This window comes from Choloepus didactylus, chromosome 6 (assembly GCF_015220235.1).
Source record: "Choloepus didactylus isolate mChoDid1 chromosome 6, mChoDid1.pri, whole genome shotgun sequence".
In the NCBI taxonomy this organism is placed as follows: Eukaryota; Metazoa; Chordata; class Mammalia; order Pilosa; family Megalonychidae; genus Choloepus; species Choloepus didactylus.
The window spans coordinates 145,777,146-145,793,855 of record NC_051312.1 but is presented as its reverse complement, the minus strand read 5'-3'; the positions used below and the strand labels follow the sequence as shown (position 1 = coordinate 145,793,855).

Below are 16,710 nucleotides of genomic sequence, written 5' to 3'. Positions count from 1 at the left end.
GAGGGGGCGGGGGCAGGGAGGAGTCTGGGAGGCCGGAGGACCCGCGAAGGGGAGAGCGGGGTGGGGCCGTGAGGAGGAGGAGGAGATGAAGTGCTGTGTGGATCCGCCAGGTTTGGGGTGGGCCAACCCCCGGTCCGCACAGGGAAGGGGGCGCTACGGCAGCGACATGTCCCCTGCTGCTGACCTCATCCAACCGCTTGGGACTCCGAGCGGCCCCAATAGGTGTACTGACCTGAGAGTCCCCCCCCACCCTCCCTTGCCTCACCATCCACTACCCACACTGTGTTTCTGGTGGCGAGGCCGTGTCCGCGTTTTCCCGGATATTTCCGCCACCGTATTACGAGATATAAGGCGCGCGAATCACACAGTGAAGGGACGAAATGGGCGGGTTTGATCTGACAAATGAATTCGAGCGCGAAAGTTGGGGAAAGGAAGCAGAGTTGTTCCAGTTCTAATTGCTGTTCCTGTTCCTAGGTATATGCGATGTTCCCACATACCTGCTCATTTTAATTATCATTATGTGGCCCCTGCGTGGAGCAGTCCCCAGGGCACTCTGCTTTCCTTGCGGTACAACCTCTACCTCCTAGCTGCAACCGCATAGTCCAAGGTAGATCTCTAATGATTGCTAAATTGGGACAAAAGAATCAGATTTTTTTCAGGCGTCTAAGTGGAATTTTTTTGAGTCGGCGCTTCTGGGCAAAGGGGCGGGTGTGGCTGAACCCCCCAGCCATGACCTCTCCGTGGTGCTGAAGCAAAGCTCCCGAGCACTGTGCGGTCCTTCTCGGGCACCTCATCGTTTGCTTTGAGATGATCATATTTCTTTTCAGCCTTTTTATCTGGATTCTAATCGGTTTTTTTCTCGATGGTAGCTTTCTACTGATTTAACGAGGTACAAAATCGGGCCAGTATCTTTAATCTCTAGATCTTTGTATAAGGATGGCAGGCAGTTGAAAAATGACGTTTCTTCTATTATTTTAATGCAGCAGTAGGATTTCTCCTTTCTCTTCTTTTTGTACTACCACAGCCCCCAGATTCTGCCTCGTTGGGGTTGGAGAAACGGTGGCTGGACTAGAAAGTGTCAGGTAGGGTCCGGCGTCAGGTAAGCCTGCGCGTCCAGCTTTCAGAACGGATTTCCCGCCGGGGAGGACTACATCTCCCATGAGGCCGCGGGGCGCGCGTAACGACGCAGAGCGACAGTTTCCTGTTTCTAAAGGCTGCATGGCTGACGGCCGGGAGGTAAGTATCGGGTTTTTTGTTTTTTGTGCTTTTTTTTTGGGGGGGGGGGGGGTTACTTTTTGGGTTCTGCAAAGAGGAATGGACAAACAAGTGAACAATTATCTTTGTACTTCCCTTCCCCATACCTTGATAATTTCAGGAAGGCGCCGTGGGTCGTCGCTTAAGACCACGTAATTTTCTTTGTGATTGGTTCTTTCTGGGGCTCTTGGCGGTAGCGCACAGCAGTAGGAGCTTAATTCGGTGCCGTAGCAGAAGCTTAAAGGGCTCTTGGGCCGTGGAGTTAAGTCTCTGTAGCCCCAGTTAGAATTCTGTTTGCTTTTAAAACTAAGCACCGGTGGAGGGAGGTCAGGATCCCAGTAGTATGGAGGGTGGGAGGGAAGCATGGCGACAGTTCAAAATTTTCGGGGGGGGGATTGCCTTAGACGCCACTGTTAGTTTTCAGTGTTAGTGATTTTAATGCGTGCCTCCTCATCCTTTGGACTCCCCCACTTCCCTTACCGCCTTTGTTTTAAGATGAAGTTTATCGCCAGAAAACTGGTTCCTAACCTTTTCGAGATTAAGAAGCTTTTTTAACTTCAAAAAAATATACAGAACCACTGACGGTGGCTTTCCAATTTAGTCAGTGCTTAGCACACATATGAATTTCCTCGTTGTGGTGATTTGGCGTTCCCCTCCCTGGTGTTATTTTACTGTCTGCTTAGGAACCACTCTGCACGTCACCCTGAAAAGGGTATGGTTTTCTGGAGAGGAAACTATACGAGTGGCTCAAGTGTCATTTTTGCCACACATCTGCTGTAATACCAGGCCAACCCCTCTAGGCTAGTTCTTTGTTAAGTCAATTAAAGGGTTGAGCTAGATAAACACCTTGGAAACATTTTGATCTGGTAATATTGGGCTTTAACATTTGTATAACAAGGCTATTAAGGTAAATCACTAGAGTGTTTTGCAAGACTGTTAAAGTAGATCACTGGAGTGTTTTGCTGTGGGCAAAAAATGCCGTGTAGTAATATTTTAAAAAGAGAAATAAAAATTACTTTTAACCCCACTACCCAGAGTGAACATTGTGACCATTGTGCTTTGAGTGTGGATATGGGTGTATGACCAAGATCAGACCGTATTAGTTTGTAACCTGTTTCACTTAATTTGCATTTTTCCATATTAGCTTTTTATAACATGATTTTCTGGTGACTAATATTCTAATGTCTGTTTAACCACTTCACTATTGACATTTAGTTTTCAGTTTTACTTATTTGCAGTGAACATATCCTATATATATCTTTTTCTGACTAACCAATTGTTTTTCCTGATAAATGCCCACCAATGTAACTAGGTGAAATTTATGACTTATGAATTCTGGAGAAAAGGTATTTTAGCAGACAGTAATGGTCCACGTTGAGGTCATTCATTTTCATGTTAAACAGCTGTTTTTCCTTGAAGAGGCAAACTGTTTCTGTCATCCTGTGGCTTAAAATGTTAAAACTGGCAAATTCCAGAACAGAAAATTCCAATTTAAGGCGAGCAGAAGTGTTTTGGTCCATACTAAAAAGGCCAAATTCATTTTGGGTTTTATGCTTGAATCTGATTCCAGATGTTATTGTTCTGGAGTTCTACTGCAGGATCCAAGTAGCCTTAGAGAAGCAGGCATAATTCTCAGGGCAAATTACAAAGGGCATTATATTCCAGAAGTGTCAACTTCTGGAGTGAAGTTGACAAAACTGAAAATTTTGTTTCAATAACTCTGAAACAAAATTTAGATTGTATGCCATATAGTACTGTTATTGGGCATGGATTAATAACTATTTAACATAGCTATCTCCATTTTCTGTACAGTATTTCTTTAGTAATGGAATGCTATTTATGCTGTTATCCTTTTCACTTCCTTCAGGACTGTGTATAAAGGACAATTTTTTGTTCCTTTACTTTGCCTCTCGTTACTTAAGTGGTGTGTGCTGCCTGATGGGGAGTATAGATGGAAGCAGAATCATAGACCAGGTTCTAGATCATCACATATCTTACTTTGGTAAGTAGAAATGAGTAAAAGTAAGGTCAAGCTCACGAATTTCCAAAATTCTTTATTAAATAAGTTTAATACCGAGTAACTTTAAAACACATAACTGCTCACATTGGCCAAAGGAAAAAAGGTTATAGAACAGAAATGGTGCTTACTGACATTGCTTACTAATCTGACAAAGAAGAATTACCAGGTCTGTTTTTCTTTCTCTGGCATGACTTTTTTCAGTTGCTGGATTTGAGAGTGTTAATTTGGAAGGTAAGTGGTATCTGATACCACTTGATATATAGCTAGGGAAAACCAATAGTGGGTGAAGTCCTTACTCTATAATGTTACAAAGGTTTTTAAAGCCAGTCATTTCTATTTAAAAAGAGATATGAAGACCCATATTATCCCAAACAATCCTGTGAAAGGACAGAGACAGATAGGACTTAAGAAGGAGAAAGAGAGAAGGGAAGCTTCCTGGGCATGACACCATTTGCAAGGTCACAACGAATACCCCAGCGAAGGGCAGATCTTTTCTTCTCAGTTGGTACTAGGTAATTATTTGGAACATATACATGCTGAGGCTTGGACTGGGGTTCTGCTCGACACAGCATCTGCTCTCGGACACCCCAGCGTAATTCCTTCCTATGATCTTCACCAGGTAATCGTATTGAGTCCCAGTCTCGTTTGTACTCAAAATACCGGGCTACCCGATCTATTTTGGCCCGGTTTCGGTTTAACTGATCCATCCTTGGGAGAATGAAGGACTTAGGACGGCTGGCAACGATCAGGTCTTGTTCATAAGCTGGAGGGCTCATTCCTTCTTTTCGTAGATAGCAAATGAGCTGATCTTCTTGAGAAATTCCTTGGTATTCATGTGGTAGATTAAATTTTTGTGAAATACCAAGTGGAGACTCCTTGTCTTCCTGCAACTGCAGGTTCATCAGCCTTTGTCTTAAGTCCCAGAGATCTATATCACTTTCTGTACCAGATTCTGATTCACTGATAATTGATTCATCTGTCACTAATACTTCCCCACCTGGCTTCCTACGCAGCACCTTTCTCTTCATCACTGGCTTCCGGAGTCTTTGGGAGGCCTCTGAAGCTATTTCTGAAGGGATGTTACTTTCCAAATGTGAGTAGTGCTGTTGCACAGGAAGAGCAGGTCGCTTCCCTGGGGTTACTGAAGCTTTACTGTAGGGATCATACTGGGTAGAATGGGCTTCTCTCCTAACATCTCCCTCACCCTGCCCTGCACAGATTTGGGTAAAAGTTGTAGTAGCCGCTGACATTTGTTCTTTTGGATCCATGTTGGCCCATATTTGTCCATCAGGTCCCATGAGTTCTTCCACTGATTCCCCTATACTGTAGGACCTTCTGCAAGAAAAAACATTGATCAGGTATTCATAAATTGCTTATCCCCTTTCATGTCTATTACTTTTTAGCAGTCAAATGGAAAAAGATGGCTAAGGCAATTGTAATAAGTGCTATGATAGAGATTAGTACCAGATAGTATGAGAACACGTTGGAGGGGCATTAACTCAGCTCTACGGAATCTATTAACTGTTTTCATTTCCACTGTCTTCTTATTCCTTTCCATTTTCTATTGCCTGGTAGTTCTTATCACCTTTAGTAGCTCCTAGGACTGGACAGGTGAGTTCTGACATAAGAAAAACTCAGGACTACATGATATGGGGCAGTGCCCACTGTACATTATGCAACACTTGGGGGGCCCTTTTATGTACTACTGGGCACTGTTCTATGTGTAAGTTACATTTATTAATTCATGTAATCCTCACAATCATGGGATAGGGAACTCTTATTGTCTCCTTTTTTCAAATGAGTAACAGGAGACCCAGAGAGATTAAATAACATGCCTAAGGGTACACAGCTAGTGGAGCTGGAATTCTAAGGCAGTCTTGCTCTTAACCATAAGAGTAATTTAATTAAAAAAAAAAACAAAAAACAAAAACCACAAAAGCAGGATTATACTCATATACACACTTTGTGTGTGTATGTGTGTGTATGCAAACATGCATACTCCCTTTGCTAACTTAAGTACTTTTAATCCATCTTTAATTGCCAAGCTAAATCTGCTCATACTGGGAAGAGCAGATTAGTATTCATACCAACCAACCAACCAGTGCTCGTTTCCTGACTGAATCTCAGATATCTAATGCCCACTATTTCCTTGTTAATACATACCTCCTCTTCCCCACCAATTTCACTTCTCAAAAGCAATTTCTTAGGATCCCTCCAGAAATTTTCCATGTTCATATGTACATTTGTTTTTTTTATACCATACATAAGCATATTATACAACTTTTCTGTACCTCGAAGATAATCTTGGTGACCCAGCACATGTAGACCTACTTTACTTTGTTTAAAAGTTGCATAGAATTCCAATGTACGGATGTACTACAGTTTATTCAGCCAGTTCCTTGCTGACAAAACTTAAGTTTATAGTCTTCTGTTGTTAAAAACTAATGTTAGAATGAATATCTTAACATAATGCTGAGTGAAATTAGCCAGACACAAAGAGAGAAATATTATATGCTACCACTAATGTGAACTTTGAAAAATGTAAAACAAATGGTTTATAATGTAGAATGTAGGGGAACTAGTGACAGAGAGCAATTAAAGAAGGGGGAATAATAATCCAATAAGAACAGATAAGCTATCATGGGTAAATTTAACATTCTGGGAATGCCCAGGAATGACTATGGTCTGTTAATTTCTGATGGGTATAGTAGGAAGAAGTTCACAGAAATGTTGCTATATTAGGTTACTTTTTTGGGGTAGAGTAGGAACGTGTTGGAAGTAAAGTAGTTATCTTAGGTTAGTTGTCTTTTTCTTACTCTCTTGTTATGGTCTCTTTGAAATGTTCTTTTATTGTATGTTTTTTTAATTTTTTAATTTTTTTATTTTTCATACAGTTGATTTAAAAAAAAAAGTTTAAAAAAAAAAAAAAAAACAAGGAAAAAAAATATGCAGAGCCCCTTTGAGGAGCTGGTGGAGAATGCAGGGGTATTAGCCTGCCCCACCTCGATGGTTGCTAACATGCCCACAGACATAGGGGACTGGTGGTTTGATGGGTTGAGCCCTCTACCACAGGATTTACCCTTGGGAAGACTGTTGCTGCAAAGGGGAGGCTAGGCCTCCCTATAATTGTGCCTAAGAGCCTCCTCCCGAATGCCTCTTTGTTGCTCAGATGTGGCCCTCTCTCTCTACCTAAGCCAACTTGGCAGGTGAAATCACTGCCCACCCCTCTACATGGGATCTGACACCCAGGGGAGTGAATCTCCCTGGCAATGTGGAATATGACTCCCAGGGAGGAATGTAGACCCGGCATCGTGGGACGGAGAACATCTTCTTGACCAAAAGGGGGATGTGAAAAGGAAATGAAATAAGCTTCAGTGGCAGAGAGATTCCAAAAGGAGCCAAGAGGTCACTCTGGTGGGCACTCTTACGCACAATATAGACAACCCTTTTTAGGTTCTAATGAATTGGGGTAGCTGGTGGTAGATACCTGAAACTATCAAACTACAACCCAGAATCCATGAATCTTGAAGACAATTGTATAAAAATGTAGCTTATGAGGGGTGACAATGGGATTGGGAAAGCCATAAGGACCACACTCCCCTTTGTCTAGTTTATGGACGGATGAGTAGAAAAATAGGGGAAGGAAACAGACAGACAGACAAAGGCACCCAGTGTTCTTTTTTACTTTAATTGCTCTTTTTCACTTTAATTATTATTCTTGTTATTTTTGTGTGTGTGGTAATGAAGGTGTCAGGGATTGATTTTGGTGATGAATGTACAACTATGTAATGGTACTGTGAACAGTCGAATGTACGATTTGCTTTGTATGACTGCGTGGTATGTGAATATATCTCAATAAAATGAAAAACAAAAAAGAATGAATATCTTAAGTTTTTACAACCTGTGCAAAATATCTGTAGGTTAAATTTCTAGAAATGGACAAGATGGGCTAAGAGGTATGTGTGTGTTCAACTTTGATAGCTATTGTCAGAATGCCCTCTAAATAAGTAATTAAGTTGCACCAACAGGGTATTATAGAGTTTATTTCTCCATTTCCTTTCAGTCAGTTTGGTGAAAAACAGTTCATATAAATTTGAATTTCTTTGAGTAAAATTAAGCATTTTTCCCCCTTTTTGTGTGAAATGCTTGTTCTTTGTCCATTTACCACTTGGTGTTGGCGGACTTTTCCTTATTGCTCTTTATGTTAAAAAATATATTAAGATAATTAGCACTTTACCATCATTTGTCGTCCCCCGTCCTTGCCCCCCTCCCTCCCCCCCCGTTTTTACCTTTTGACTTTTTTATTCCTACTGGGCAGATTTTTTATTTTTAGGTAGTCACATTTTTTGGCTTTCTATCTTAGAAGTGCCTTTCTTACCCCAAGTTTATAAGAAAAAAAAGTTATTCTATGTTTTCTCTTACTACTTTCATAGCTTCTTTTTTTTTTCTAAACAGAAATTCAAAGAGCAAAGAACTGAAAGAGCTACCTAGACTTAGATACCATTGTCGGCCTTAGAACGGATGTAGGGATTATCTTCTATTAACCAAAGTAACCACCAGTCACGGGTTATTTGGACTTTCCCAGTTTTAAAGATGTTGTCATCAAATTATTGAAATATGCCATGAATTCTGACATTAAATGACATTATCCAGATGGACTCTAGGAAAACTTTTTGAGGTACAGAAATCTTTTATTAGAGTATGCATTAATATGGATTTAAAAATGTATCATCAAAGCAATGATGCTTTAATTACCTTCTTTCTGCCATCAAGACTGCTTAAAGTAGGCAAAATCTCGTCTCCAGGTTCTACTTCCAAAGTGAAGTAAATATAATCATTGATAGGTTTCTTCAATTAGTCTAGCTTCGATTGTACCACCTTTAAGACAGAACTGAATATTAGATGGTGAAACATAAAAGCCATTTATTTTATCTGAAATACTGGAAAGTAATAAACCTCAGAGTAGAAATATGTATTCTATATAAAGAGATCTTATGATTAGAAAAAATGGACAAATATATAATGAGAAACCAAAAGGAAATGTTTGGGGAAAAATATGAATAAAATTAGCTTTCAGTGTTTTGGCTAAGGAAGAACACAGAAATGAAATCTACAAGCATTTCATTTCCCCAACTTTATATTTAGACTACTCAGAACAAACCTTAGCAATGATAGCCGAATGATTTTTGATGTTACTTTGTTTTTCCCCGTGAATTGGCCAGATAGGGTGGAAAAGAATAATATTTGAAATAATACACAAGGTGGATAACCAACCCATATTAACAAGCGTCATAGTTGTATCCCTGGGCAGAAGTGAATGTCTATATTCTTTGGGCATTAAGTCTTAGGTACAATTAATTTAAGCATAGTGGAATACTGACAGTATTGACATCACCAAAGGAATCAGCACTGAAATTGTTGTAGCCTTGTGCTCTCTTTTCAGGTAGGGTGGACCTGTGTTGATTCATTTATTCCTGGGGTTATCATGGCTGAAAATGACATAGACAGAAAACAGACTGAGCAGCTCCTAAAAAGAGTGCAAGAACTGGAGGAAGAGGTGCAAAGGCTTAAAAAGGAACAGACCAACAATAAGAACTCAAACACTGGAGAAGATTCTTCTGGAGCTGGAAAAGCTAAGCGTGCATTTGATTTTAGTGCTCATGGCCGAAGACATGTAGCCCTGAGGATAGCCTATCTAGGCTGGGGATACCAGGGCTTTGCCAGTCAGGAAAACACAAACAATACCATTGAAGAGAAACTGTTTGAGGCTCTTATCAAGACTCGACTAGTAGAAAGCAGACAGACATCCAACTATCACCGGTGTGGGCGAACAGACAAAGGAGTTAGTGCCTTTGGACAGGTAAGGACCAATATGTTGTTTCTCAAAACAATATCAAGGTATTCTGGGTGTACATACTGAGGATTCAAGTTAGTTATATCTCTAAAACATCTTTCTCTAATTCCACAGGTGATTTCTCTTGACCTTCGTTCTCACTTTCCAAGGGACTGGAATTCAGAGAATTTGCAAGAGGAAGTCAATGATGCTACTAAAGAAATTCGTTATACCCACATTCTTAATCGGGTGCTCCCTCCGGACATCCGTATACTGGCCTGGGCCCCTGTAGAACCGAGCTTCAGTGCCAGGTTCAGCTGTCTTGAACGGACTTACCGCTACTTTTTCCCTCGTGCAGATTTAGATATTGCAGCCATGAACTATGCAGCTCAGAAGTTTGTCGGCACACATGATTTCAGGAACTTGTGTAAAATGGATGTAGCCAATGGAGTGATTAATTTTCAGAGGACGGTTGTGTGTGCGCAAGTACTGCTAGTGGGCCAAAGCCTAGGCGAGGAGAGAGGGCAAGAACCTTTCCAGTTATGTCAGTTTGAAGTGACTGGTCAGGCATTCCTTTATCATCAAGTCCGCTGCATGATGGCCATTCTCTTTCTGATTGGCCAAGGAATGGAGAAACCAGAGATTATTGATGAGTTGCTAAACATAGAGAAAAATCCCCAGAAGCCTCAATACAGGTAAGGTATAAAAAAAAAATCCACAGCTATTGCCCTTAGAATATTTTTTACTTAGCTATCTTTAAAACAATATGTATCTCCTCTTCTCCACCATGAATGCCTAAATAACTAAGTCACTGATTCTGTCTTTCTGAAGGCTTCAATCTAAACTGAAGAGTTTAATCTAACTTGTAAAATGTTATGAACATATAGGAGGGAGTGGTATCTTTTAATTACCCTCTTAAATTGTTCTGTCTCGTTAGTAAGGAAACAGGTGTTTGGACCCCCTTAAATAAAATAATATTCATTTTCACATCTTTTTCTGTTTCTGAATTTATGTTGAGGTATTATTATCGTTAGATTCTGGTGACCTTAAAGCAAGCATTAAACTATTCATATTTGACTTGTTTATTTGTATTACTGAGTAGTATTCAGTACCACTATATTTTTTAATCTTTCCTAATTTTCAGTTTCTGAAATGGTAGAAAGGGCAGAAAGAATAGTAAAACTTTTTTTGGGGAACAGGCTGAGTATCAAATAGATACTCCTAAGCAGTGAAATCTCGTTTTTAAACCATTTTGAACAAACTTGAAATTCCATTAACAAGCCTGGAAATTACCACCAGCTGTTTTTACTTTTACAGCAATATGGTGGAGCCAAGACAACTCACTTTTAGGTGACTTGTTATTATTGAGATTTACCCTTAATGTATAACAAGTCAAACCAGATGATCTATGATTTGCTGCCCCCTTTTTTGTTTAAATTATAAAACTGTCCAAGGTTAGGGATGATGTCTTTTCTTAGCCATTGGATATTCAATATTGACATCAGAAGTTCCTGCCTGCCACCCAACCAGCTAACCCTCAGGTTTTTTTTGTTTTTGTTTTAGATTTGGTGGATAGCTGCCCTGTGGTCTCATACCATTTTTTCCTTCTCTCTCTCTAGTATGGCTGTAGAATTTCCTCTAGTCTTATATGACTGCAAGTTTGAAAATATCAAGTGGATCTATGACCAGGAGGTTCAGGAGTTCAATATTACTCACCTACAACAACTATGGGCTAATCATGCTGTTAAAACTCACATGTTGTACAGTATGCTTCAAGGACTGGACTCAGTTGCAGTACTGTGTGGGACAGGTATGACGGGGAAATTTAGGGATAAAATTATTCACCAGAACCAAAAATTATACCGGGTTATGGGTGGAGGAGGTAGTTTGGAGGTGATTCTGTTGTGGTGAAGTATCCATGTAATGCTTGATTGTGTATATTATAGGACCAAAGGTGGATGGAGTGATAGAGTGGAGAAATGTTAAGCCCTGTGTCATAAAGCAGACCAGTGCCTTTGTAGAAGGAATGAAAATGCGCACATATAAGCCTCTAATGGATCGTCCCAAATGCCAAGGACTGGAATCCCGGATCCAGCATTTTGTACGCAGGGGACGCATCGATCATCCACTTCCATTCCATGAGGAAGAAATCAAAGCCAAAAGAGACTGTAATGACACACTAGAAGGAGAAAATACTATTTTGGACAAACCAACGAAGAGGATCTGTGTTGATACGGAAATGAAAAGAATCACTTAAACATAGAAAACTCACTAGGGTTTAGGAAGGCACAACCAGCTAGTGGTAGGTGGGCAGAAAGGAAATATAAAAAAAAGTTTACTGTAAAGAAATCCTGGAAACTCAGATGATCAGGTATTAAAAAAAAAAAAAAAAAGACTAAAGGAAGTTCTTAACAAGAAAGAATTCAAACAATTCTGTCATCCTTGTCCTAAAGGATTAAAATCAAGATGGAAGAAGCAAGAAGCATACAATGCTAAACACAATGATATATTTAGGTACACCCTAGAAACCTGTGCCTTATATTCAAATTTATTAAAGCCTGACCTGCAAGTGTCAACTTTATTTTGCTGGCCTTTTTTTTTTTTAAAGCAAAGTAGATATTCACCATTCATCTGAATTTTCAAAAAGAGCTTTGCCTAAGTGTTTTATTTTTCAAAGCAAAATTTAAAAATACTAAATTCAGTCAATTAAATATTTGGCAAACTGGTCTAATGCCAGGCATGATGCTACCTGTGCATCAAGAGAAGGCCCAGCTTCTCTTCTTACAAAGCATATTAGTGTAGTGCAGTTTAGTGCAGTCTTGGCAACCTTCTTTTCTAAGGGACCAGAAAGTAAATATTATAGGTTTTGTGAGCCATATGTCGTCTGTTACATACTCTTCTTTTAAAACGCTCCACAAATGTAAAAGCCCTTCTTAGCTTGTAGGCTGTATAAAACAGGCACTGAGTTATAGTTTGACCACCCCTGGGTTACAGGTTTAAGAAAGGCTCTTATAAAAAAGAGATATGCAAGCTAAATCTTGCAGAACAAATGGGAGCCAGATAAAGTGAGAACAAAGAACTGGAGTTTTTAAGTGTGTCTAAGGCTGAAATGCAGTTCGTATAAAGGGCTAGAGATTAAAGCTTGTGGATTCGGGACTGTAAATATCTTTGTATGGCTTAAGTGGTGGGGGGTGGGGGAGCTGACAAGAGCGTAGTTTAGAAGGTAAGCAAGTCATGCTGCCTTGTAGGCCTTCCTTAAGAAAAGCTTAGGTTTAATCCCAAGGGGCCGGTGGGGAAAAAAAATCAAGCCAGGCAGAATTGTGTAGCAAAAATACTGCTCTGGGTATACTATGGATTAAACGACTGAAGGCAGTGAGGCCAATAAGGCTGCTGGAGTAACTAAGACAATTTATGATGATGGTCTAGACTATATTTGTTTTAAGGAGAAAAGAAGTAGATGAATTTGAGATTAAGGAAGCAGAAGCAACAGGATATGGTGGTTGAATAAACGTGGAGTTCAAGAACAAGGGAGGATTTCAGGATAACTCCTAGGTTTCAGATTGAAGCAGTAGTGGTTAGTAGTACCATATATAGACGGTAGTACCACATAGGTGGCTTTCCTTGTTCTCAAAGTTGATAAATAACCCTCAAAATATTATTTATAAACACCAGGATTCCTTCAAAAGAGCTCCAGGTTCTCTTAATACATCATCCTTTGAAGTATAAACGAACGAAATAAATGGACTCAGACCTTCAGTCTCCATAACATTGGTATTTACTTATCCACATTTGTAATATAATTATACATTTATGAGATCCAGAGTTTTATTTACTCACTCACAAGTCCTTGGTTTGTTCCTAACTATGTCCAGAACTTTAGGGTATACAAATATGGTTTCTATAGTCAAGCTGTTCGTTAAAATATAATTAATATATGGAACAGTTAGAAATAACGCTAATGTATAAATAGTAAAGTTATGCTTCGTAAGTGCCATAACTTAGTGGTGGGTAGACTGCAGAAGTAAGACTTCAATGAAAGATTTCCAGGTTGAGGAAGTAAAATAGCATAAGCCAAGGGTAAGAAGGAGGCACGCTGTAATCGCTTTTACACCCCAGCAGAGGAGTAAAGAGATGGAGAAATAGTGGTATAAAATAACCAAGATTTATGCAAAATAAGTCGGTTGTATGATCCAGGTCCTCTGGATTTTGAATCATGTCCTAGTTTTTTGGGGGCCTGATCTGCCAACATTTGAGTGTTCTTAAAAGTATCATTGCTTTGTTCTTTAATTTTGACGTAGGGATCTGTTTTTAGTGGAATCACGGAGCATGCAAGAGTATTCTTACTTCAACATGTAAGGACAAGCCCCCAAATATTTTATGTCTTTCAGCTTCCTGCCTTATTTCAATGTACCTTGATTCGTGTTAGTATCTAAGTTAAAGAAAAGGACAGAGTTTAAGAAATGACTCATTTTTTTTTAATCAACTCCACAGAGATAGTACATAAGATGAAAAGCAGTAACTGCTTTGCTTGGAGATTCTTTAGAAGGAGTTAGAAGATCAGTCTTAGATCCTAAGTAAAATTCTTACAAGGTTGACTAGATTATACCATAAAATTAGGAAAGAGTAAGGATATGGTGACATTATTTTTGGTGGTTTTTATAGAAAAATGTACAGAGATGGAACAAGTGAGAAGCCCCAAAATGAAACTTTGCAAAAATTCCCAATAGTCCCTGATTGACTAAATGTTAGAAGAAAGTAAAATAGGGCTTAGATCTTACTTTCTTCATTTGAAAAACGGAATTTATTTCAATAGGTTAGTTTAAAGGACAATATATATGATGGAACTTCTTGAGAATAAATTAACATTCATTTCAATGTTTAATACAAAACTACTCAAAAAAGATAGACATAGAAGAAAGTGGTACAGAAATGGAGTAGGAATCTTTTGGGCTCAGGGATCTTTGTCACTAAAGCCAAAAAAGTTTTTTTTTTTTTTTTTTTCCCAATGGCATGTGTACTATACACTACTTGTTCAGTGATTACCGTGTTATTTCCCTTGTATTTAAATTATGGCACACTCCCATTTTTTCCCTTGAATGTGTGAACACAGGTATTTGCTGCTAGTAAAATATAAACATTCCAAATACTATTTATAAAGACAAAGCTATGTTAAAAAAAAATCGGTAGGTCTTGAATCACATGCAATGCCTTTTTATTTTTAAGGTATCCTGCTCCTTCAGCATTCCAGGTAACAATCTGATTTATTTTTTTCAGTTCTCTAGTTTTGACTTCCTAAGATTGTATTATTTATTACTGTCATAATAGTAATAGAATAGAATAAGGTCCACAGGTAAACTGTTAGTTCTCTTTATTTTTACTATGAAGACCTGATAATCCTGTTATTTAGTGGGAAAACTTTCGCATAAGCTAAAGCAGCTTATATTTTGTAGATAAACACAGATAACATTGACCAAAAGGCCCAACTGTACCTTATCTTCAAAAATCTTAAGTGACTCAATGTCCCAGATTTAGCTGGTTGGTACTGAAAGGACTTTTAAGAGTTGGGAGGAGGGAAGGATTTTAAACTGGAATAGATGCCCTGGGCGTGGAGTTAGTCTATTAGCTATAACCAACTCCTCTACTTCTGCGGAGTTAAGCATGCAGCTCAAAGATTCACAGTATTAAAACAAAACCAAAGCACACACTCTACTACCAAGAGGTAAAAGACACCATAATCAAGGTTAAAGAGGCAACAAAACTGGGAAACGATTTTTACACTGCAGGTGAGGTGGGGGCGCGGACGTTTTAAAATCACTAATCCAAATTCCTCCCAGAAAGCTATAAAAATCACAGCAGTAGAATAATAGGGAAAGGATAGACAGATGATATACGAAAGAAATAATGACTAAAAAACACAGAAAAAAGATCAATCTCAAGAATGCAAATAAAAACATCAAGATTGGGGATTTTTGACTACCCAGTGCTAGTCACAGTGACTAGCCAGTGCCACTCACAGAATATAAGCACCATTATATTCTGTGAGTGGGGGATAGCAATCTTTCTAGACGGCAGTTTAGCAATGGTATAATTCTAAGGCATAATCCATTTCCAGGATATTGGTTACATAAAATATGGCACCGTACTGACATGTACAGCCATGTACTGTAATGGATACAATGCTTCCATTAAAAATGATAATGCTCATCTACAGATAACATTGAAAAGTGTTCCCAATGTGTTAGACTGCTTTTTAAATATTAAAAAGCATTAATAAGATACAATTACATGTATTTTGTATACTATTGTAAATATAACATTCATAAATGGATATATCTGAAATAATTAACGCAAATGTGACCAATTTTTTTTTTGTTTTGTTTTGGTGGTTCAATCTGTGGCTGCTGGATTTCGAATATATTTTTTTCTTTATACGATTTATCAGAGCATGGATTTCTAAAGGCAATGAGGGTGCATGACTTCTATAATCAGAAAAAAAGGACTACGTGATTCTTCAATTTTGCACCCAATCCCAACTTATTAGGAAACCAGCTTCCTGACCGGATCAGTTGTCTGTCCTACATCCAGAAGTCCACCAAAGGTGACGTGACTTTCACCTTTCTAACATCAAAACAGCCAATAGTCCAAACCCTTTGGCCTCGGGTCTCCAAGGAACTCGGTTCGTTTCTGGACACCCATTACCCTGCCCGCAGCCTCCACCTCGGTCCCAAAGGCTCCAGCCCTGGGAGCGTGACCTCGGGGGTCCCGGGCACCTTCCACCTGCACAGCCCAGCAAGCACACTGCCTTGGGGAGGGCGCGGCGGAGACAAGTCGGTACTGTTCAGGACTAGGCCTCTCCAGGCGGTGGGAGCGGACCACGGCCCAGGGTGGCGGGCAGCCCTTAGGTTCCCGCGCACCCTTTCTCTTTCACTCGCCCGAGCTTACCCGACTCGCCGAGACCCGCGTCGCTCCTCTAATGCTGCAGCCACAGCGAGCGCTGCGCCGGTTTCGGTTAGCGGCCTAACTACTTGCGCAGGCGCACACGCCGCCGCGCGCCCGGGCGCCCGTTAACCGCCCACCTTGGAGGTTTAAATCTGCAGAGCGAACCGACTTCCTCGTCCCCGCCCACTCACTATCCTAGTGGTCATGAGGGTGAACGTCCTCCACTTCTACATTCTGATTGGTGCGCATTTTCTCGTTGGCCCGCCCCCCGAGCCGGGAGTAAGCCCGGGAACTTGGGTGTGGCGTCAGAATATTCCACCTTTGCTGTGTCGCGTCGCGTGATTCCGAGCCGTTGCTGCGTCGCTTTCTGGTGTTTGAAGGCTGGAGGTCGGGTTAGGACTTCGGTGGGGTGAGAAGGACTGTCGGCCCTCAGTTAACTGCCACGTTCCTGGATCTTTGGCGAGGCTATCCACCCGCCTCAGAGGTCTCCGCCTCCGCCCTCCCTGACTCTCGGCATTTGCGGGGTCTGGTGGCGTCGGGAAGGCGCGGGTGGATCCCATCTCGGGCGAGTCTCCCTCCTTACCCGCCGCTGGATAGGGGCAGGTTCTGTTTAAAGACCGGGAATGCATCCACGCGTTGAGTCCATTCCGTGGCTTGCCAGGCT

The 16,710-nt window shown here is 40.3% G+C and overlaps 2 protein-coding genes across 9 annotated transcripts; one reads left to right on the top strand and one right to left on the bottom strand.

Moving 5' to 3' along the window:
- Nucleotides 1-1,206: 1,206 nt before the first annotated feature.
- PUS3 (pseudouridine synthase 3) lies at nt 1,207-11,683 on the top strand. 6 transcript variants are annotated; one of them, XM_037841897.1, is made up of 6 exons: nt 3,168-3,256; nt 7,730-7,952; nt 8,722-9,134; nt 9,243-9,802; nt 10,727-10,917; nt 11,054-11,683. In XM_037841897.1, exons 3-6 carry the CDS (start codon nt 8,760-8,762, stop codon nt 11,362-11,364), a joined length of 1,437 nt encoding a protein of 478 aa, XP_037697825.1. In that variant the 5' UTR covers nt 3,168-3,256; nt 7,730-7,952; nt 8,722-8,759; the 3' UTR covers nt 11,365-11,683. The 6 variants fall into 6 exon arrangements, with proteins under 6 accessions (XP_037697821.1, XP_037697822.1, XP_037697823.1 ...); XM_037841892.1 differs by having other exon boundaries at nt 8,718-9,134; XM_037841893.1 differs by lacking the exons at nt 3,168-3,256; nt 7,730-7,952 and adding an exon at nt 1,207-1,236 and having other exon boundaries at nt 8,718-9,134.
- Nucleotides 3,291-16,181, bottom strand: HYLS1 (HYLS1 centriolar and ciliogenesis associated). Of its 3 annotated transcripts, none has more exons than XM_037841899.1 (3): nt 16,050-16,181; nt 8,030-8,152; nt 3,291-4,609 (listed from the first exon to the last, which is right to left on the bottom strand). In XM_037841899.1, exons 2-3 carry the CDS (start codon nt 8,041-8,043, stop codon nt 3,679-3,681), a joined length of 945 nt encoding a protein of 314 aa, XP_037697827.1. In that variant the 5' UTR covers nt 8,044-8,152; nt 16,050-16,181; the 3' UTR covers nt 3,291-3,678. The 3 variants fall into 3 exon arrangements, with proteins under 3 accessions (XP_037697827.1, XP_037697829.1, XP_037697828.1); XM_037841901.1 differs by having other exon boundaries at nt 3,291-4,606; XM_037841900.1 differs by lacking the exon at nt 16,050-16,181 and having other exon boundaries at nt 8,030-10,519.
- Nucleotides 16,182-16,710: the final 529 nt, after the last annotated feature.

Coding starts and splice junctions, on each gene's coding strand:
- PUS3 (XM_037841892.1), top strand. CDS start 7,914: ATGACATTATCCAGATGGACTCTAGGAAAACTTTTTGAG. Junction 7,953..8,717: donor CTCTAGGAAAACTTTTTGAG/GTACAGAAATCT, acceptor CTCTCTTTTCAG/GTAGGGTGGACCTGTGTTGA. Junction 9,803..10,726: donor CCCCAGAAGCCTCAATACAG/GTAAGGTATAAA, acceptor CTCTCTCTCTAG/TATGGCTGTAGAATTTCCTC.